Source organism: Parambassis ranga, chromosome 1, assembly GCF_900634625.1.
Source record: "Parambassis ranga chromosome 1, fParRan2.1, whole genome shotgun sequence".
Taxonomy (NCBI): Eukaryota; Metazoa; Chordata; class Actinopteri; family Ambassidae; genus Parambassis; species Parambassis ranga.
In genome coordinates, this window is record NC_041022.1 from 18,460,142 (window position 1) to 18,483,279 (window position 23,138).

General features: G+C 42.7%; 1 protein-coding gene across 1 annotated transcript; it reads right to left on the reverse strand.

Annotated features, from left to right (window-relative positions):
• Nucleotides 1-3,783: 3,783 nt before the first annotated feature.
• On the reverse strand, nt 3,784-19,175 carry LOC114442147 (E3 ubiquitin-protein ligase RBBP6-like). Its single transcript, XM_028415461.1, has 20 exons — nt 18,066-19,175; nt 17,498-17,597; nt 17,281-17,320; nt 14,953-14,994; nt 14,745-14,833; nt 14,503-14,599; nt 14,269-14,411; nt 14,008-14,180; nt 13,555-13,658; nt 13,111-13,460; nt 12,945-12,999; nt 12,704-12,761; nt 12,571-12,616; nt 10,770-11,093; nt 10,554-10,649; nt 8,801-10,388; nt 8,059-8,693; nt 7,879-7,949; nt 7,678-7,765; nt 3,784-5,760 (listed from the first exon to the last, which is right to left on the reverse strand). The coding sequence occupies exons 1-20, from the start codon at nt 18,229-18,231 to the stop codon at nt 4,785-4,787; spliced, it is 5,241 nt and encodes a 1,746-aa protein (XP_028271262.1). The 5' UTR covers nt 18,232-19,175; the 3' UTR covers nt 3,784-4,784.
• Between the last annotated feature and the right edge of the window lie 3,963 nt (nt 19,176-23,138).

The window sequence follows — 23,138 nt, forward strand, 5'->3', positions numbered from 1 at the left end:
TAAATTTTCATTCTGTAATCTTTCATTTGTTTTGTCTAGTCTATATTGTAATTTGTTCTTTATTTAGTTGTTCACTTATGTCAATCTTAATTTTATTGTGTAGTGTAAAGTACTTTAAATGTGCTATGACTTGACTTGCATGTGATAAAGTAAGTGTGAAAAAATAGTGTATAATAATATAATATAATAATAATAATGTCCCACACACACTGTACGATCCATGTTATATAATATATTACTACTGTAATGTTTGGACTGTACTTTACAGTGATACTCTGCATGCAAGACTGTGTAACAATTTGAGTCATCAATGTTATGAGTGACTCTTCTAGCAGTAATAAGCAGCTGGAGCTCAGATGTTTTTCTGTGTTATAGTATGAAGAATGCCATCAACACTATTCTGACTCATCCCTTTTATTAGTTTGAGGAATCAGAGAACTGTATCAGACGATACACGTCTTCTGTCCCTCATCCTCTCTGCACTCTGTTTGTAAGCATAAATGCACACTGGTCCATACAAATGCATGAGCAATCATGCACACATTGCCAGCTTCTTCCCTTTGACGTTACATTTATGACAGGAGATAAGACAGTTGGTTGTAAGCCAGTCACCGGAGAAGCATTTTTTCTGTCAATCGGCAGAAGTGAAGTTGCTTAGCAACCTTTGGCCTTGATGACAGGAAATGATGTCACGCTTGTAAGACAAAACACATGCAGACACGCAAATACACAGCCAGATAACAGGTGCACACATGGACACATAAGGACACGCACATGCAGAGTGAACACTGGTGGTAGATGAGAGGAATAATGAGTTATGATGATAATCTGGGCATTGGTTAAAACAATATATTAATCTTCTCTAATGGTCTCACTGATCTCAGAGTCCATTAAGGATGACCTTATGTATATAAACACACACAGCGCAAGCACACTCATGCACAGAATGCATGGACTAAGCTGGGCATGTGCTTTTATGTACTGCTGTGTGAGAAAAAATACATCTGCTGCTCCCTCGTTTCTCAGTGTTCCTCCAGCCTGTCTGTGAACCCCTCTCCAGCCTTCAGCCTGTTTTCTCTGTGATCCTGCAGTCACGCTATCCTTCCTGGTACACACACACACACAGACATAAACACAATGAGGCTTATTGCTGTGTGCTCTGGGAAGGAGGGTAGAGGTGGTGACACACAGAGTTGTATTTTGAAGCTGAGGCATATGAGAGAAGATTTTTATTGTTAATCTGTCTCACTCCCATTACCAAAAGTTGTAAGACTAAGAGTGCCACACAGTGTTCAATTTGTGCCACTGCAAGGTTCCTTGTGGGACATTTCACTTTGAATTATTCATGTTTGTAAAGGGATGAGCTGCCAAAGACCCTGAAACTCTCTACTGAGATACTGCTTTCGAGGACGTCGTGTCTGAAATCTGGTTGGTATCATATGTGTCTAAAACTCCATGTGGCACAGTACATCACTTATCTTTTATTATTTATATACAGTGCGGTGTATGTGTTACTTAAATATGTTCCAGTCTGGACATCTGGTAACAAATCACACTAACAATAAATTAAATTTTAACCAGTTCTACTCATACTGTTGTCATAACAAAACTATTTATAGCTACACTAACAAACATTCTGTTACAAACCAAATACAAATTTCAATAAGTGGATGTTTCATTTAAAAAGTAAAAGGAGCTAAAACAAAATAAATATAAGCACTTAACGGTAAGTGAAAATCCATTATGTTGCTTACAGGAGTCTGTGACAGCAACTAGAGCTGCACATACAAAGGTAGCAACAGCCTATTGTAGTGGAATCTAAAGTACATAATTCTGCCCATACAAGCAGCATATACACTCAACAAAAATATAAACGCAACACTTTTGTTTTTGCTCCCATGTTTCATGAGATGGACTTGAAGATCTAAACTTCATTCCAGATACACAATATTACCATTCCTCTCAAACATTGTTCACAAATCTGTCTAAATGTGTGATAGTGAGCACTTCTGCTTTGCTGAGATAATCCATCCCACCTCACAGGTGTGCCACATCCAGATGCTGATCTGACATCATGATTAGTGCACAGGTGTACCTTAAACTGCCCACAATAAAAGGCCACCCTGAAATGTGCATTTTGTTTCTGCTTTACTGGCGGTCTGGGGACTCAGAACCAGTCAGTATCTGGTGTGACCACCATTTGCCTCATGCAGTGCAACACATCTTCTTCGCATAGAGTTTATCAGATTGTCTATTGTGGCCTGTGGAATGTTGGTCCACTCCTCTTCAATGGCTGTGCGAAGTTGCTGGATATTAGTGGGAACTGGTGCACGCTGTCGTATACGCCGGTCAAGCACATCCCAAACATGTTCAATGGGTGACATGTCCGGTGAGTATGCTGGCCATGCAAGAACTGGGACATTTTCAGCTTCCAAGAATTGTGTACAGATCCTTGCAACATGGGGCCGTGCATTATCTTGCTGAAACATGAGGTGATGTTCATGGATGTATGGCACAACAATGGGCCTCAGGATCTCATCACGGTATCTCTGTGCATTCAAAATGCCATCAATAAAATGCACCTGTGTTCTTCGTCCATAACAGATGCCTGCCCATACCATGACCCCACCACCACCATGGGCCACTCGATCCACAACATTGACATCAGCAAAGCGCTCACCCACACGACGCCACACACGCTGTCTGCCATCTGCCCTGAACAATGTAAACCGAGATTCATCCGTGAAGAGAACACCTCTCCAACGTGCTAGACGCCATCGAATGTGAGCATTTGCCCACTCAAGTCTGTTACGGCGACGATCTGGAGTCAGGTTAAGACCCCGATGAGGACGACAAGCATGCAGTTGAGCTTCCCTGAGACGGTTTCTGACAGTTTGTGCAGAAATTGTTTGGTTATGCAAACCAATTGTTTCAGCAGCTGTCTGAGTGGCTGGTCTCAGACGATCTCGGAGGTGAACCTGCTGGATGTGGAGGTCCTGGGCTGGTGTGGTTACTCGTGGTCTGCGGTTGTGAGGCCGGTTGGATGTACTGCCATATTCTCTGAAACGCCTTTGGAGACGGCTTATGGTGGAGAAATGAACATTCAATGCACGAGCAACAGATCTGGTTGACATTCCTGCTGTCAGCATGCCAATTGCACGCTCCCTCAATGCTTGTGGCATCTGTGGCATTTTGCTGTGAGACAAAACTGCACATTTCAGGGTGGCCTTTTATTGTGGGCAGTGTGAGGTACACCTGTGCACTAATCATGATGTCAGATCAGCATCTTGATGTGGCACACCTGTGAGGTGGGATGGATTATCTCAGCAAAGCAGAAGTGCTCACTATCACACATTTAGACAGATTTGTGAACAATGTTTGAGAGGAATGGTAATATTGTGTATCTGGAATGAAGTTTAGATCTTCAAGTCCATCTCATGAAACATGGGAGCAAAAACAAAAGTGTTGCGTTTATATTTTTGTTGAGTGTATGAGCAACATGGTTACTTGGGTTGTATGATTATATGGTTAATAGTATAGCAGATACACATATAAGCACATCTGGAAAAACTCAAAATGTGACACACACATTTTGAGTTTTTCCAGGGTGCTTCCTAAATCTTGTGTGGGGAAAAAAGTGATTATTATAGAAGTTGGTCATCACTACTTCTGTCATGTATAATATACAAATACACAAACACCAAAGCCCTTAAATGGCTCAAATGATGCCTTATAACTGCAAATAACTGATGTGGCCACACTAATAAAACACAACGCAAAACATTTTCACCAAGTCAAAACATTTTATTTTAAAAAAGGGGGCGAAACAAAACATTTGTAGGAACATCAGTCCATTAAATTTGTCCCATTTCTGTCACTTTCGCACCAGCACACATGCACATTCACTCACTGACACAATGTGATAAGCCAATACTGCACCTTTTGAACAAAAGCATGCCAAGTGATTTGTCATTAGTAAACACATCCTTGTTTTACACAATCCAGTGTACCATTAACACATAAATGCCTTAATTTGAAGGACCATACAAGTGATTGTGAGTTTAACCCTATAAATCACATTTTTCTGCTTAAGGATTTGTTACTAAGAAAAATCAACTAGCAAAGATTCCACCCTGCAGAGATAAACTGCCTATACAAAAAAAAACATTTTCACATCAATTGGGACAGAGAAACTACACTGGCATAAACTAAACCAATGGCTGCCTTAAAAGCAGACTGTAAATGCTGAAAATATGATTAAAGGAAACTATACCATTTGCAGTTAATATGCTAAAACATGTAAAACTGCTTGTACAGTCATCATTGCAATGGTTATTCAATATTTAAGCCGTAAGGAGCACACAAGGATGTGAGCAGAACCAACTTATGGTATCTTTATTTACAAATAAATCAGAAACAGCTGTTTCTCCTGTACAAAGAAGCAATCACATCCCTGAGTACAGCGTGTTATATCTATACTTTAGATCCACTGCTGCATTAGTCCTTAGTGGACAGTTCTAGGCTGATCATGTTATTCCTGACCCCAAGTCAGCAACCAGGTGTACATTAAGCATTTAAGAGACCTCAGCGGTGGTCCTAATGCTGCAAAGCACAAGGAGGGCTTGAAGAGCTGTGCTGACACTAAGTACAGCTCTCCATCAGCGTCACAGTCAAAGACATATTTCACCTGTTCTCTTTGAGTGGTGAGCAGAACGTCAGAGTTAGCCGTTATTTTAACAAACATCTTATAACCAAATATAATGACAACTCATGCTTAGCGTCTGCTAGCATGGAGCATCCTCTTCTGCCTGCTCCACCTTCTCTTCCTCTGTATCTTTGTCTTTCTTCTTTTTGTGTTTCTTCTTCTTGTGTTTATGCTTGTGCTCCTTGTGTTCTCCTTCTTTATCTTGGATGCCGTGTTTCTTGTGCTTTTTGTGCTTTTTATGTTTCTTATGTTTCTTCTTCTTCTTGTCAGTTGTGGTGGCTGAGCCACTGTGGTTGCTTGGGGTGGGGCTGTGGGAGGGTTGGCTAAGGGATGCACTGGGGCTGCCACTCCTCCCTCTCTCCTGCTCAGAGCCTTCACCTTCACTGTAGTCAGGCACAAAGGCAGCCTCATCGGTCTCACGACCCAGGTCGGAACACAGGCGCTGTCTCCTGGGCTCTGAGCCGCGACTTTCCTCTCGTCCTCCTCCACCCCTGCTTTCTGCTGCTCTCTCCTCTTTCCCCGTCAATCCCCGCCCCTCCTCTCTTCCTCCACCTCTCCTCTCCTCCTCTCTTGCTGCAGCTCTCCCTTCTTCTCTCGCCCCTTTCCCCTCCTCTCTGACACTTTTTGTTTTGTTTGGTTTGTCTGAATTGGACTGAGCTGTCCTTCCACCCCTACCCTCTTCTCTTGGGGCTCTTCCCTTCTTCTCCTCTTTCACTGCTCCCCTCCTCTCCTCCCTTGTAGCATCCCGGGTTTCACTCCTGGCAGGTTTAGGTGCATCAGGCTGCCCCTCTTTGCCACGTACTCTCTGCGGCACCGGTGAGGGTTCCTTGGGTGGAGCAAGTCCATTTTCTTGGCCTTCTTCATCATCTTCTCTTTCCCACTTGGAGCGAGGAGGAGGCTGAATAAGTGGTTCCTCTCTCGCAGGGCTGACTGCTGGACTGACACTTGGGCTGCGACCACGGCTGTTGACAGGGCTAGAAGAAGGTTGTGGTGCAGGTTTAGAGGATACAGTTTTCTGGTCTTTATCCAAGTCCTGTTTTGTTTCTTGAGGTGCCCTATTGATGAGAAAAACACAATTTAGTGTTTGAGAAACAGATTAGGTGTTGTGCAAACCAATAGTACATAGTCTGAAATTACTCACTATTCAGTAATAGTGTTGTAAAAAAATAACTCAATTTGGGTACAAATTATGTCTCCTGTTGCTCCAAAAATAAAAACATCATTGATAATGACAATCAACCACTAGCACTGAGGAAATTTCAAGTTTGTAGACAAAAGAGGTCATAGGTCCCTATTGCTGATAGAAAAGCCAAAAACAGGCTGCTTTTACATGCTGTGCAAGTGCTTTTATTTATTATTTTAAATCTCTGGAGTGCTACACCAGATACCATCAACCAACACACTTAGAGAATAAAGGGTTATAGGAAGTAAACACTGTATTTTCACGACCACAAGGTGCACCTAAAAGTCTAAAATTTTCTCAAAAGTCGGCCGTGCACCTAATAATTCGGTGCATCTTGTGTATGGATTGAGTACCAGACACAGGGATGTGATAACTACGTACGCTGGCAGCAATTCACCAATCAGCTGAACGCTATGGTACAGGCGCAGCAACTTCCAGCGGATTACAAAGAAAAGCTGGCCAGCTTCCGCGTCTACTGCAGTGACAACATTGCCAGCAAAAACATCCAGCCCAGCCACATCACCAGCATGGATGAAGTCCCCCTCACTTTTGACATCCCCGTGAACCAAACTGTGGAGAGAACAGGGACCAGCACGGTATCAATACGGGCCACGGGGCACGAGAACTCAGCGTTCACAGTTGTTCTTGGTTGCCATGGTAATGGACAGAAACTTCCGCCTATGGAAAAGGAAGACGCTGCCTAGAGAAGTTTCCAGCAGGAGTCGTCGTTAAGGAGAAACGAGGAGAAGAGGAGAATATGGGAGAGTGGCTCAGGGAAGTTTATGTTAAGAGACCGGATGGTTTTTTTCATGCATCACCCTCGCTGCTGATCCGCGATTCCACGTGCGCCCGTCTAGCCCGACAGCGATGAGAGGGAAGCTGTCAGGTTTGAACTCGCAAAGTTGTTTCCGGTTTATTGTACATTGTTGTAATAAATATTCTGTAGAGTCAGCCACTGGTAAGGATGAATTAGGAATCACTGTGGTGCATCTGATTAAAATGTGGGACAAAGTATATCCGAAGATGGATATTTGGATGGATTATTTATTAATAAAGATTATTTATTAATAAAGTGTATGAAGATAAAGTTGGAATCACAACAGGAATTCAGCAGCAGCCACTGTTCTGCCCATAGAAACACACACGCCGTTTCTCTGTCGCTGCCACCATCGAGAGAGAGGCTGCACCGGCTCTGCTCACTGATATCCAGCAGGTTTTCACTGAATCACTGCTGATAGAGACGTGAGCGGCTTACGGAGGATGCGGAGCGGTTTCCTGGGTTTTCACTTCTGCAGCGCAACGTAACTCTCTGTCTTAAAGCTCAGACCCGAGGGTCCGAGCGTACGTCACTGCAACTCAGAGCACAACAAGAAAAACACCACACAGGCGCAATTGTACATACACATTTCAAATTGTTATGCAGAACAACATGTGAGTAACAAACCACTGCATCTGTATTATGTAATTATTATGAGCTACAGCGCTATATGCAGCAAGTAATCAAACTGTATAAAAAGTTGTTCCTTCACAACAATAAAGTTCGACTTAACTCAATGTTTTTGTCCCGTTACCTTTTTATTTACGTACTGGTATGTTTTAGCGTAGCATGCGTCTTATAATACGGTGCGCCTTGTGTATGTGCTGAGGACAGAAATAGACCCTGTAACTGACACTGCGCCTTATAATACGGTGCGCCTTATGGTCGTGGAAATACGGTATGGTTGTCTATACACCTGTGGCATTTTTTTTTTGTAAAAGGGCTTTAGAAAATAAGGTACAGCAGACTCACCGAGACGAGTTAGCTTTGTGGCTTGTAAGAGCTTTCCGACTAATCCTGGGTCTGCTCTTCACAACCGTCTCTTGACCATCTCTGACCCCTGTCAGGAAGGAAAGGAGTGGGGAAACGGGTTTAATGAATGTTTAATTACATAGCACAAGACAAAATCAAAGCTATAATCTCCTGCTGCACTCTTTCAGTGTTTCATATTACCTTCTCTGTGAGAAACAGCTGGTTTCTCTCCTGAGGGGACACTCCTCTCTGTTCTGTCCTTGGACACACTCCTGGGAAATAAGGAAATATAATTACACCTATTAATAACTGTGTTTGCAGGCTTTGGTTCTTTGATTTAGATAGTGGTTGGAAAAACAACAGAAAGACAAATGTAATTACCTGTCAGGTTTAGCAGCTCTTTCTGACCCCTCCCCTTTTTCCTTAGAGGAGTTGCTTGGTTTATCCTGGTGATCCCCCACTTTCTTGGTGATGGCAGATTTCTCTGCGATGGTCATTTTATCCAGAGAGACAGACCTCGATCCCCCACTTCCACCACTAGAGCTCTTCCGTTCTGTCCTCTCTGAACTCTCTTTCTCTAAGTCTTTCTCTGGTGCAACTGCTACCTTCTGTGAGCCTGAAGCTGAGGTCCTGTCTTTCTCTCTGTCAGAGGCCAGACCTCTGTCTCTGTCTCTATCTCTGTCTCTCTCTGAACCTGAAGCTCTATCTCGCTCTCTGTCTCCTCCGGAGTTTTTGTCCTGCTCTCTGTCTGACCCATGGTATCTCTCTCCAGCACTGCTAGGTCTTTCTCTAGAGACTCCCCTTTCTGCAGAAGCTGATCGCTCCTTTCTTCTGCCTCCTTCTGTGCTACTGTGTCTGTCTACTTCAGAGATGCTGGCAACTGCTGATCGATCTGAGGCGGTCTTCTCAGGACCTGAGGATGCTCTGTCTGAGGATGCTCTGTCTGAGGATGTGTTTTCAGTGCTGCCTGTTCTCCCTACATCTCTGTTCAACTTGATTCTTCTTAGGGGTTTCATCTGCACACAAACAAAAAGTGCGGGTTAAATCAGACAAACTCTTTAACGACATGTTTTTGAAAAAAAAAAAACACTACAAATACACTGATCTGTTAAAATAGACGCACCTGAAAATCCATTAGAGGTCTAATAGCCCCACGATCAACATCTCCTCGGCCCAGGTCACGGCTCACTGGCAGAGGAAGAGGACCGGGCCTATCAGAAAGGAGTGGGAGCCTGTGGAGAGGGGCCTGATGAGGCAGGTGAGAGTGGGAAATGACATCACCTCCAATCCCATCCAACCTCCGCAGCTTTCCGGGGGGAGGTCCAAGTAAAGAGCGGCCTTCCTCTCCCATCCTCCTCCGACCTTCCCCAGGAGATTGAGGCCGGTGGAGGAGTGGCAGTCCATGTGGATGGGGGAGACCCCCGCTGTGTGGAGGATCTCTCCTTCCTCGCATATCGTGGCTGGATCGAGGGCCATCATGAAGAGAGGGAGCAGGTAGGGGTAGGTTGTGGGAAGACAATGGTGGAGTCTTACGTAGGGCAGGCCTCACAGTAGAGCTTTTACTCTTTTCCTTTTTAGGGGTTGTTGAGTTGGAGGCGTCTTCTGGTTTGGTTTTAACAGTCTTTAATGGTTTGGCCGCTGAGGAGGACGACTCTTTTTTGGTCACCACTACTTCTCCAGTCTTTTTCTTCACCTTGTCAGTCTTTACATTTGGACACTCTGTCTTAACTTTTGCTTTTACCTTTGTACTTCTCTCTTTCTTTGTTTTATCAGACTGAGTCTTTGATGTTGACTTGGTTGAGGGTTTAATAGGTGTAGTAGAGTTTTTAGAGACTGGTGGTTTAGAGGATGCAACACCAACCAGAGGCTTTGATGTAATTGGAGGTGTTTTTGTGTGAGCGGGTATATCGTCCATTGGTTCGTCTCTGACAGGAGTAGCATCACCTCTGTCCATTGACTGCTGTGATGGCTCTGGTTCCTCTCCAGGCTTTCTCTTTTTCACTTTCTTTGTTTTTAGAACTTTGGTACTTGACTTTGTCCCTGATGAGGAAGAGGATGGAGGATGGTGAGGGGGACCACCTCTCTCTTCTCTCCCTCTTCTTCCTCTTCCCTGTGGTGAATAATCTCTGGCTAATGGAGAGACTCTCTCTCTCTCTCTGTCTCTGCTGCCATGACCTCTGTGACGCACTGGGGGATGTTGGCCATCGTAGTTTTTGTAGTATTTGTTGTACCAGTCTTCATACTCTTTTTCCCATTGTCTAAACCGTTCTCTTTCCCAGTGATCATGGCCTCCAAGACTAGGACCCTTCGGTTCATAAGGTGGTGGTAGCTCCCGGGGAGGTGGCTTCCTCCCACCTGGACTGCGGCTCCTGAAGCCACCAGGGGATCGAGACCTAGACCTATAATGTCCTGCTCCTTCTGCACCCTCCCAACCTGCTCCTCGGTAGGAGAGAGGAGACCGTGGTGAGCCAGAGCGCCGGTACCCATAGGACCTTGAACGAGAGCGTGATCTAGACCTTGAGCGGCCATAACTGCGTCCATTGCGCCTAGAATAAGGGGAGCGGGGATAAGACCGACCATGGGAACGTGAACGTGAACGGGATCTGCTGGGAGAAAAAGAATAAGATCTGGATCTGGATCTGGATCTTGATCTGGATCTAGAGCGGGAGTAAGGAGAACGGCTGAACGGAGAGCGACTGTATGACCGGGATCTAGGGGAAAAAAAACAAGGGTTGAGAAGATTACAATTAAAAAAGCGGACAAAGAAAACAGATTGTTCAAATAACTTTAATAAATACCTTTTGGATTGAGAATAGTGCTGATGTAATCAAAATATGTACTACAACAATCTTTGTATGCTCTTGTGATAAGGTTACCTGGAATAAGACTGTCTCCGTCTCTTTGGTGCATTTCTGTACTTCATAAGCTCTTTGTGGAAGTCCTTTGTAAATTCATCTAGCTTAGATGTAACTCTGTGAAAACAAGAACAAAAAACTGTGTAAACGTACTGTATAGAAAATTCCTACACTATACCAAACACACAAATGTTTACCCGAACCTTGCATAACAACTGCAGTAACAAAATAACTTACTTGTCCTGCCGGTGGTGCCGTTGTCTGTAGAAATCTTCTTTGGAGAGGGGGGGCTGCGAGAGGGATGGTGGAAGAGGGAGAAGGGGGGGCTGTGTACCAGGTGGAACCCAGGGAGGGTTGAGCCCTGGTGGACCAGGACCATAAACAGGCTGAGGTTGGTAACTAATGGCAGGGGGTGGGATTAGTCCGGGGCCAGAGGTATACGGAGGCGGGTAGGCCTGTGGTGGTGGGGGATACATGGAGGGAGCTGGAAAAACTGGAGGGACAGGTGCAGGAGGTGGAACTGGCATGTGAGGGATGGGGTGCTCTCCCCTACTTCTGTACCTGTTACATAGACAGGGACACAGGTCAATAACAGACTGACACTTTTCAATGCAATCAAACTGGTTAGATCAGATATCTTCAGGGTTCCTACACATTTTCAAATTTAAAATTCCATACTTTTTCTATACTCAAATTCTCAAATTTTGGAGACACATGCTCATATTGTGGCATATCACTAAAATGCATATCATATTTAGCTGGGCCTAAAACTTGTATCCGTGCCCTGTCTTTTGTCATCACTGTATACATTACTCAAACTACATGATCCCACCCTGACACACACACTTCCTCACACAGAAAGTGAGAAAGTTGACTTTAAGACACACTAAAACACAGATGTGCAAAGATGTGAATCACATCTGTTGTGCAAGTGCACAGGCTTACCAAAGCTTATGTAACATTTGAAAACAGCCATTATAGCATTCTTGTATTTACTATTGTGTTATATGAAGGCTAAGTATGAGTTCCACTGTAGTTCCAATTTTACTTTTTAATTCATTAAATGCCATTTCCTGCATTCTGGTGGATTTCAACAGGTTGTTAAACACCTATTTTACCTACAGAAGGCCTATTTTCTGATTCTGGAATCTCCACATGTCAACAAACAACTTATCATCAGCCAAATAATACAATCTACTGTAACTTTAAGTACACAATAGCTTCCTCCCAACTTTTCTTTGTTAAGTTGAATCTAACAATTTAACGTCACCTAGAGCAGTGTTTGCAAACCCCCGTCTCTACAGTCCCTGGTTTTACACTTCTCTGGTCTCTGTACCTCGCACAGCGGAGTTCGCCCCACATTTTCCGCTGCCAAGTTTTTCTAATGGAAACAATTGAAATTATAAATGTAGGCTCAGACAGTGGCACCAAACTGTACACCGTTCAGCTCTGGCTCGTCCTCTAAAGCGCATCAGTGTTCTTCTAAGGGACCAGGTCACCGGTGCAACTACAGCGCTCTTTCTCTCTCTCTCTCTCTCTCTCTCTCTCTGCGCCGTCACATCACGTTCATAAACTTCAAACGTCTCCAAGTAAAATATACACACGGCATCAAATAAAATATTTTTAATATTTGATCCTTATCTTCTATATAAGGGCATTGCATTTTTTTATTGACAGTATTGAAAATGATACCGTTGCTACCTGTGTGCCCCACCGGTATACCTTAATACCGCCCAACCCTGCACTGCTCCTCATTGGCATGTTCTCCACTAGCTCCTCTCAACTTGCTGTGCGTCACAATTGACAGTTTCAGAACACCGCGTTTCTTTCCCTCCGCAGTTATTGCAGCACATTCCTAGGCAAAATTTAACGAATTCCGTAATATTTCTGAAAGTTGAGCTGCATTTTATAATGTAGCGGCAAAAATACAAATATTTTTCCATACCCTAATTTCCCTTTTAAAAAATTTTCCAGACCTGGAAAACACTAAAATCAATTTCCATACTTTTCCATACTGCGTAGGAGCCCTAGATCTTACCAATGTCTACCTCCTCTCTGAGAGTGGCTGGGACGTGACTGGTGACCTAATTGAGCAAAGAGACAGTTTGTTAGTTACTAAATGCCTTTTCTTTAAGCTCACTAATTTTTCGTAAATGAATTAAGCCTCTGACCTGATGGGTGAGGAGGCCTCGTAGGTGGCAGCTGGCCAATAACTGGCAAACTGTAGCTCTGCGGGGAAAAGATGAGATTAAGTGCACAGTTTCTAGAAATCCCTAGTAGAATATTAGTTATTTTTAGTAGTAATAATGAATGTTAACAATTCAAAGTTTATCCTGACATAAGGTGATTAAATAAAAATAGGTTATCTGATTCTTGATGAATCTCTTGCTTCAAACCAAAACAGTTATCCACCTGTGATCCACTGTCTGATGACTCTGGTGTCAAAGTGGGTTCTGGCTCCGTTTCCCTTAAAGGTAAAAGACACACAATTGACAAACATAAAAAACAAACATGAAAAAAAATATTTCCTGAGTGTGCATTTTTAATTTCTCAGTTAACTTTCTCTGACTTAACTTACCCTGGTGGTGGTGGTTCTCCATGGCTGGTAGTGTGCATAGGAGAATGGTGGTCAACAACAGGTTCAGGGGCTGGGGAAGCACTATGTTCTTCAACAGCAGCAGCAACATGAGGAGGCGTTGGGGCAGCAGTATCAGTTGAAACAGGTGCAGGAGGAGGGACCTGTGCCTGAGAGGCCGTGGATGGTACACTTGTGGGAGGAGGGTGGGTAACATTGGCCAGGAGTGGGTCTTGCTGTCTGGAGTGGAGGGGTCTGACCAACTGCGGCCGTGGCGGAGGCGGGGCTGCATGCTGGACCTGCTTACGCACATGTTTGGTGTATCCCGTCTCATTTTTAAAGTTGTTCACAGCCTAAATGAAGACAAACAGGGATTCATCATCATTTCAAAAACAGCTCAGGTATAAAACCCAACACCACATGAGAATATATATTTAAGAGGGCTACCTGTCGAAGAAACTTGTTGGCAATCAAATTGTCAGGAGAAACATCTGACTGTTTACATGTGAAGCAGATATGCTCCTCTGAGTCCAACAAGGCGGTCCTTATACCTGGAAACAGACAAAAACATATATTCCACAAAAGCATAAGGGACATGTTCAATAAAACTAACTTTCTTTCTGCCTCTTTAAGTATTGATGTTCTACTCATTTTAAGAATTATCTTGGATAAGCACATAGAGATTGAGTGGGAAAGTTGTTCCACAAACTGAACTGCAAGAAAATTACACCCATGAACAGCCTGGACAAATGAAAGTGAATGAAGCCCTGTGGCTACATTGCTCAAGTGAGTTCATTCTTAGCAGGAGCCAAACAAAACAGTAACACAAATATCGCACTTTGCCAAGCTTTTGTGTAAACTGAGATTTTTATCAGTACTACACAATTAGTAATAACTTACAATCATCGCAGTAACTGTTTCCACAGCAGGGTATTACTACGGCATCAGTCATCAAGTCATTGCAGATTGGACACAAGAGTTCATCAGGGATCGGGTCTGTATCATCCTCAGACGATGACTGGTCATGTGGGACAAACGGAGGCCGTTCCTTCTTTCCTTGGGCATATGCCTCCCTAATAATAAAGCTTTGTTAGCAGCAATTCTTCAAGAGGACAGATGTCTGTGGGTATTTGGGTGTATGTTTCAGTGGTTGACACGTACGCATCTATGGCAGGTATCGCATACTCTCCAGTGCTGGTTAACATGGCGCCCTTGGTGCCTGGCTCTGCTTTCACCATAAAGCTTTGTGGTATGCCCTTACTAATTCTCACTGGCTTGGGACCCTCCACACTTTTATCCTGAACCTAAAATCAAAACAAATGCAATATGATCTTCCAGAAAGTGCAGTACAAGTTGCACATGTAGTTAGGAGAGAAGATTAGGAGCAATAATTACAATGAGCATAGGACATTGGCGAATATAGTGACCAGCTTTCCCACAACGATAGCAGGTGTAGTGCGCGGGAGGAGGTCCAATGGCTTTCTTTGAGTAACTAGAGACAAATAACAATTTAGACAAAGATTATTATAGCTGCATATCTAGATAAAGTAAAAACAATTTTGAGTACAAATTCAAAATGTAGAATCGTACTAATCCTAAATCGTACTTAGGTATACAAATAAGGTGTGTATACTAACTGTATTGGATCGTATTCATGGTTGGACTGAGACATCATGGCTTTAATCTTGTCCTCCTCTGATGCATTTGCGTCTACCAGGTTTGGAGTCTAAAACACATGGTGGAAAAAGGAAATAAGAAAAATGCAGGATGTCAGCAACTACAGAGAAAAGACTTCTCTATTCAACCTTTTCTTTAACTACACAAAGCATCATACAGAGACAGTACCTTGGCAAGTTGGGCGAGTGACAAAGAAGGAGAAGAATCCGTCTGCAGGAAAATCAGAGTACATATATTAAAGGTGTTAACATCAAACCTAATGTACATACAGTGGAAGATAAAAGCCCAGAGTTTCCCACCACATCTGTGTCCAGTCCCTCAGAGCAATACTGTTAGGAGCTTTGCCGAGTACTTAAGAGTGCATGAAATAATGGAGGTACACAATAGCGAGCATACAAATCAAGGCATGGATTACATGTCATGTTTGCAATAGCATCCCAGTATTGACATACTGTCCTAATTCTGCAAAAACTTAGAAGCGCTAACATTGTGACCATCCTCACTATGTTTTTGTCATGGCAAGAGATCTCAACTGTCTGGGGAACAAAAGTAAAAACCTAACAAAGAGCAATGCAATATACAATGAAGGTTACATCTTTCCACACACTGGAAAATATAAACATACTTTCAAATGCAACCTTTGTGCATTTAAACGCAAGTTTCAAAATATTCACAAAAAGTTAAAAAAAAAAAGTAAAAGCTTTGTGGAAAGCAACTTTTACTCTTTCCACATATCCATGTCTTTTTTTCTTTAAATCCTAACTATGGTCAGATCCATCAACTTCTGCTCCAACACTTGTACACTATAGGCACATTATTCTTCTCTTAAGTTTCTCCTCCTAAAGGTAGCAGGGGACAATTTTTCCTTAAAGGAGTACTTGACATTTAATTTTAGCATGCATATTCTCTTCACCAGGGTAGTCATATTTGCACCACCTTGAATTTTACAAGACAAATCTAGTTCAAGAATGTAAACTAAAGGGCTAGCATTGAATTGAGCCAATCCACTGAAGTTTGTAATATTGTATAGTCAAATAACAAGTGCAGAAATCCTTCTTTAAAATATGTTGCACATTAAGAAGCTGTAAAGCATTCCTTCAAGCCATTGCCTAAAACAGCCCTAAGTCCCTACAGAGTGATGGATGAAAGCAAGAGCAGGGATGACTCCATTACGCAGTAAAAGAGTCAATGGACGATGTAAAATAAATCTCCAGCAAAAACAAAAAGATTTCTTTACACCAGCAAAAAAGAAAAGGCTGCTCTGCCTAGTTATTAGGATGAGGGTCTGTTAGTAAATAAGCAGGGTGGGGCATCCATCATGATATGCAGGGCTTGGAGGAAACACTGGGTATTGCTGAAAGCTGTGGAGGGAACACACAGGGATCTGGTGCATGTGGTTCTGACACTGAACCACTGAAGAACTTTATTGACAGGTTCTGCAGCTTACAGCTTACAGGACACACTACACCAGGTATACTTCTCACTGCAGCAACCACTGAAGACCTCCAGAGACAGGATATTTACTTTATCGATTATGTGTCTTAAGACTCTGTGATCATGTCACAATGGCCAAGTTATAGCATGTCAGTCAAAGCTAGATTCTAACTGATCCCTAAAACACAGATGTAATAATGCACTTTAAACCTGTTTCTCTGCAAAACAGGCTCTTAGAAATTGAATCAATTCAGTGTAACGCAGTAGATAAAATAGGCGATTGTTTAAGGGCTATGTGCAGTCCATACTCAATGCAGAACAGAACATCTTCATGATGAAATTATACAAGACAAAACAACTGACATTGGCATGACAGATCTAATTTTTATGTTTATCAGATTAAGGTTTTTTTTTTTAAATAAAAATCACTTGAAAATCTATTTCACGCACACAACTTTAGTCTTGCAATTGTAATCAAAGTTAATTACAAACAATCCCAGCCACACTTTACTTCTTTAGGTTGTTAAATAAATAAATGTTTCCACAAAAAATAAATGACAGTTGGTTATCAATACAAAAATACCACATTTTCCTTTTACAAACCCCTTCAAAAGACATTTGCCTGGTCTGAAGCAGGCTACAAAATCATTTCAATATGAAATACAGTCATTAACAGTGTGTATTATTTCTCAGTCACTTATAACGTGGCAACAATTAAACAGTTTTTCAGAGCATTAAACAATGTCTGTTGTTTCTCTTATCCACCTCATCACTTTCAGCCAATTCGCACTTTAATCTGCTCATTTCAAACCAGGGGTTTTAGAGAGAAACAACAAACTACTTTAACTGTGTTGACTCGAGGAAACCCTCCCCAAAAACACATTAAATAACACAGAGGTTAAGATCTCAACATAAACATGTAGCCACTACACAGTGAACACATGATACAATTTGATATCTGTTGACAGAATGTTTTAGAGAAAGGTGATTAAAGCCAGAAAGAGGGCGGAAGAAAGAGAGGTGAGGGGAAGAGTGTGTTGTTTTTGGGTTTGTTTTACATACGGGTCTAGAAGATCCCACCACAGCTGTGTCAGAACGATCTCTGCAACAAAAAAACAAGAGAGGCCATTAGTTATGATGACTGGATTCAGCAGCCAAGCAGAGGGGTTTTTCAACTACAATTGTAGAGAATATGTGAAAGAAAAGAAAGAAAGAAAGCAAAACTGCAGTACACTTAATCACTTAATGGTATTAACTTAATACTTAATGGTAGACTTACACAATGAACGTCCTGCCAGCAGGTTTTACTCCACCAATTGGAGTACGGCGGACAATCACGGATGAGTGTTTCGGGATATGGGCTTCATCATCTGTGTATTCTGTAAAATAAGACACAACAAATTAGAAAACATACAGAACATAACATTTATGGAGCTTGGAACAAAACAGAATCACAGCTTGTGTTAGATGCACCATATATTATTATTAACTTGGAGCAAACCCATGGATTACAGCAAATGTTTACAACAGATTCTCACAACCTAAACTGTATAACGTTGTGGATAAATATATTTTTGCATTAAGCGACTGTTATGCGCATGGAAATGGTGTAATACTAGAGTGGGAAGCAATTGTGGTGTTGACTAGCCTTTGTAAAGTAAGTAAACATTTTTTACTAATGTGGCAGCAGTAATTAACAAAAACACATTTTCTGGTTCATTACATAACACAAGTATCTAGAAGCCCTCGTTAACCTTTCCCCACCAACACTACTGTTGCAAGAGCTCAAACGTCAGCACAACATCTACTTGTTATAACATCATACAGAGTGTCTGCTCATATCCTACCTTCTCGAGTCTGCGCATTGGTGATCTGCAGGTCGCAGTCTGTGGCCTTGAGGCGCTCCCGAGCCATAATCTGCCTTTTAAGCTCACTGAGGGTGATATGAAGCCCATCGAAAGTGACTGTATTGTAATCCAGTTTGGAAGAAAACTTATAGTGAACACACGACATTTTTACAGGTCTAAGCACTTATCAAGTTAATGAAGCACAAGGGGAAAACATAGGCCTGGTTAACAAAATGAAACAGCGTCAACAGTGAACACAGGAGGCTAAACCTTCTTTATATTCGCTCAAACAGTGTGGACAAAGAAAGGTCTAAAATGGGGTAAGGTTCAGCTCGCAGAAAGCGACAGTCCTTTTTATTGCAAAACAAAAATAATGGAGGAGTGAGGCCAAAGCGCCATTGAGTGGCGCAGTGTGCCTCGTCAGTTCTTAGAAGTCCAATACAACCCAACAGGGTGTCAATAAAACCAAGGCAGTCCGCGCAGCACAATATAAATTTATTTCATCGGTGTTGGTGAGGCCAAGTCCGTGGTAAATTGTCCTTGATGGAAAGCCCGGCCCGCCGAGCTGCAAGCCGCTAGCTTAGCTAGCAGAAGGGCAGTGGCTTCCCGAACAGCAGTCCTCGTGGAAATGTGTTGCCGTTGGTACAGTTCTTATTTTTCAAATCAAGGCAAATACTGCCGAGCCCCACAAAAAAGTCCAAACTACGTAAACCCTCCGCAACGAGTCCACAGGGTCTACGAAATCGACGTTATAACTGAAAAAAATATTCAGACATCATAGGGTTTCGTAATGTCAAAGCTAACATGCTACCTCTCGAGATTAGCTAACGTAGCCTCGCCACTGAGCAAAACCTGAATCCAACAGTGGCCTAACAAAAGCTATCAGCTAACGGTGAACGGGGCTATGCTAACAATGCTCTAACAGTTAGCTGTCAAATAACTTGACAAATCCACCAGTTACGCTTTCAGGACTCAAAGGTTCCTCTTCGGTCCGCGATTATTTTCCACAATAAAAAAATTGAAGTTGTATATCCAATTAAATCTTCTGTATTAATCCATAAAATCCATTTCGGTGATCAAAGCTCCTTCTCTCCTCGCTGTTTCATCAAAATGGCGCATGACGGAACAGGAAGTTGCCAGGTTCCAGCCAAACGGAATGACGTGTAAAGTTGATACGTCATTCCGTGATACTTTAAATGCATAGAGAGCTAGGTCTTAATATTTTTATGGGTTGGTCAATTATTTTTGCTAAATTGTTTGTGACTTTGTTTTTAAACGTGTACTCTTCTTGGACATTTGCTTTTGTGCTCATTTATGCAAGGACAGATATTTGAATATTCTCTCACACAGAGACACCTGAGGCAACCTGTATGACACAAACACAACACTACCTTGAACCACACTCATTTCTCTGTGAAGCACATGTTGTGCTAATTCATAAGCTTTATTCGATGTAAACAGAGACTACATTTTGGGTTTTTGACTGTGGCTATGGTAAAATTAGTTGATTTGTGATTTTTGACATCTGCTGAATGATTCACTGAGAAAATGATCAATCCCAGTCTCCACAGTCCTCTGGGTCCATATAGCTTGTGAAAAGACTTTTCATGAAAATGTTCTTTTGTCAGTTAAGTTAGTCTTTTCTGTGTTGTTGTGAGCAGCTGCAGTTGGTAAATCCTCCACAGCTAAGTCTATCTTTCCATCTTTGAGCGATGAGGATAAGGTGTAGAGCATGAACTCTGAGCCCACAGTTACTGGTGTTGGTAAACCTGCTACGGCGGTGACTTTGGACTCAGGGGGATGAGCATGTACACAGTGATGCCAATGATGTTACTGAGTCCTGTGGAAGAGAAGGTCAATCAAATGATGGACTGCATCTTGTAGAGATGCCAGAGATATCTTACAGCCTTTAACTTAACACATTGCTTCTTGTTGTTCTAATCAAACAGATGGGAGATGCCTGTTTTATAGCTTGTGTTGTGCTGTTGTAGCTAATGTAGACGTGTCTGTTTCAACCCAAACTATAATCTTTTCTTTAAAAAATCAAACTACACATGACATGAGGTCAAGTCTAGAGAATCTGGCTACTGAACCCAAGCTACCATAGTTTAGAGAGTGCTGTGCAGATTGTTCTGCCGCCTTGCAGCATTTCAGACCGAAACCTACAAGCAAATACTCTGCAGCATCCTGCTCATAGTCTCCATCCTCAGCAAAGTGATCGATCTCTTTACAAACTCCTCAGAATGAGGTCTCTGTTTGTGTGACTCAGAATTTGCTTCTTCATTGTTAGAATAATAATTTTGAGACCAGATATTGTTCACTTCTTCTTAATCAAGAACCTGGGAAGATGAGCAAAAGGATCCAGAAGGTCATCACTAACACATCCATGGCATATCCAGGACTCAATCTCTTTTCTATTGCTCTTTAAGATGCATCTCAACAACAATCAAAATCTTATCATAAATGCATCTCAGATCGAATATGAGGTGTGATTTTCTCAGATAAAGAGAAAAGTAAAACCTGTGTGTATTTTTCACTGACTTTGAATGGGGAGGAGCCTTTATAAGGTTGGAAAGTGTTATCAAGGATGGAGCGCTATGAAACTTTTGCTTTGATATTTTTTATTATTATTTCTCCTGTGCAATAGTTGTCTGCATCTCTCACAGAAAAGTCCTTCTCACAATGCACATATATACAATTCAGACAAAACAACTATACAGTGTATAGGACAATCGCTCCAGCAACAATAAAATACATCAATAAATATTTCCAGCAACAGAGGCCATTTGGTCTGTATAAAGTTCTCTGATTATCTTTTTATACTTTAGACACATTTTATAGTCATGTATGAGTAACGTTGTATTTCTTTAAAATATATATGTGTACTGCCAATTTATTCAATATTCAAGATCCCAAACATGGCGGCAATTAATATCGAAACCCTAAATAACAACTGTTATGACATTCATTATAATACTATTTTCTTTAAACATGCAGGTCTATAGCAGCTTGGTCCCTGATGAGGAATAGGATGGAGGATGGTGAGGGGGACCACGTCTCTCTTCTCTCCCTCTTCTTCCTCTTCCCTGTGGTGAATAATCTCTGGCTAATGGAGACACTCTCTCTCTTTTTCTGTCTCTGTGGCAATGACCTCTGTGACACACTGGGGGATGTTGGCCATCGTAATTTTTGTTGTACCAGTCTTCATACTCTTTTATCCGTTGTCTAGACCGTTCACTTTCCCAGCGATCATGGCCTCTAGGACTAGAACCCTTCGGTTCATAAGGTGGTGGTGGCTCCCGGGGAGGTGGCTTCCTCCCACCTGGACTGCGGCTCCTGAAGCCACCAGGGGGTCGAGACCTAGACCTATAATGTCCTGCTCCTTCTGCACCCTCTGAACCTGCTCCTCGGTAGGAGAGAGGAGACCGTGGCGAGCCAGAGCACCGGTACCCATAAAACCTTGAACGAGACCGTTCACTTTCCCAGCGATCATGGCCTCTAGGACTAGAACCCTTCGGTTCATAAGGTGGTGGTGGCTCCCGGGGAGGTGGCTTCCTCCCACCTGGACTGCGGCTCCTGAAGCCACCAGGGGGTCGAGACCTAGACCTATAATGTCCTGCTCCTTCTGCACCCTCTGAACCTGCTCCTCGGTAGGAGAGAGGAGACCGTGGCGAGCCAGAGCACCGGTACCCATAAAACCTTGAACGAGAGCGTGATCTAGACCTTGAGCGGCCATAACTGAGTCCATTGCGCCTAGAATAAGGGGAGCGGGGATAAGACCGACCATGGGAACGTGAATGTGAATGGGATGTGTTGGGAGAAAAAGAATCAGATCTGGATCTGGATCTTGATCTGGATCTAAAGCTGTATGGCCGGGATCTAGGAAAAAACAAGGAGGGGACAAAGAAAACAGATTGTTCAAATAACTTTAATAAATACCTTTTGGATTGAGAATAGTGCTGATGTAATCAAAATATGTACTACAACAATCTTTGTATGCTCTTGTGATAAGGTTACCTAGAATAAGACTGTCTCTGTCTCTTTGGTGCATTTCTGTGCTTCATAAGCTCTTTGTGGAAGTCCTTTGTAAATTCATCTAGCTTAGATGTAACTCTGTGAAAACAAGAACAATTAAAGCTGCAAGCAGCATTGCGGGCCCTCGCAGACCTTGCGATCCGCGGGGCCATCTCAGTCTTCTCTCCTATGCTCTCGTCTCCTATACTCTCCTGTCCTATGCTCTCCTCTCCTCTCTCCTCTCATTTTCAGAGATGTACAACAAACACATGTTTACAACCAAACTTTCCTGCTACCAGTAGGTGGCGCTATTACCGTATCATCCTATTAGCATATATATCTGTTCAGACTCGGGTCCATAGCAGTACTGTAAGATTTTGTCCACATTGCATAAAGTATATGGGTAGTACTGCATAAAACACAGCGAGTTCCTTTGTAATGGCGAATGGTCAACTTTGAGGCCACTCCCCCGCCACACGGTAATACTTTTGAAAGAGTTTTGGAATGCGTCTATTCCCTATGGTGTCCTGAGTGGACACAGTGATTTTCAGCTCAATTGGATGAAGTATGTGAGGCGTGAAAAGTTTTGAAGCAGGGTCACAAATAGGCAAAAAATGGCCACATAAGTCAAAATGGCGGACTTCCTGTTGGGTTTGGAGGGGGGGTCCAAGAGACTTTTTTGTGCGTCTTGGGGTGGTACACATATGTGCTAATTTTCATGATCCTGTGTCAAACTGGCCAGCGGGGCTACGCGTTAGGGCAAAAAATACAGGGAGTTCCTTTGTAAGGGCGAATGGTCGACTTTGAGGCCATGCCCCCACCACACCGTAATACTTTTGTAAGAGTTTTGAAATGCGTCTATTCTGTATCGTGTCCTGAGTGGACACAGTGATTTTCAGCTTGATTGGATGAAGTATGCGAGGCGTGAAAAGTTTTGCAGCAGGGTCACAAATCGCCAAAAATTAACAGAAATTTCAAAATGGCGGACTTCCTGTTGGGTTTGGAGGGGGGGTCCAAGAGACTTTTTTGTGCATCTTGGGGTGATAAACATGTGTGCCA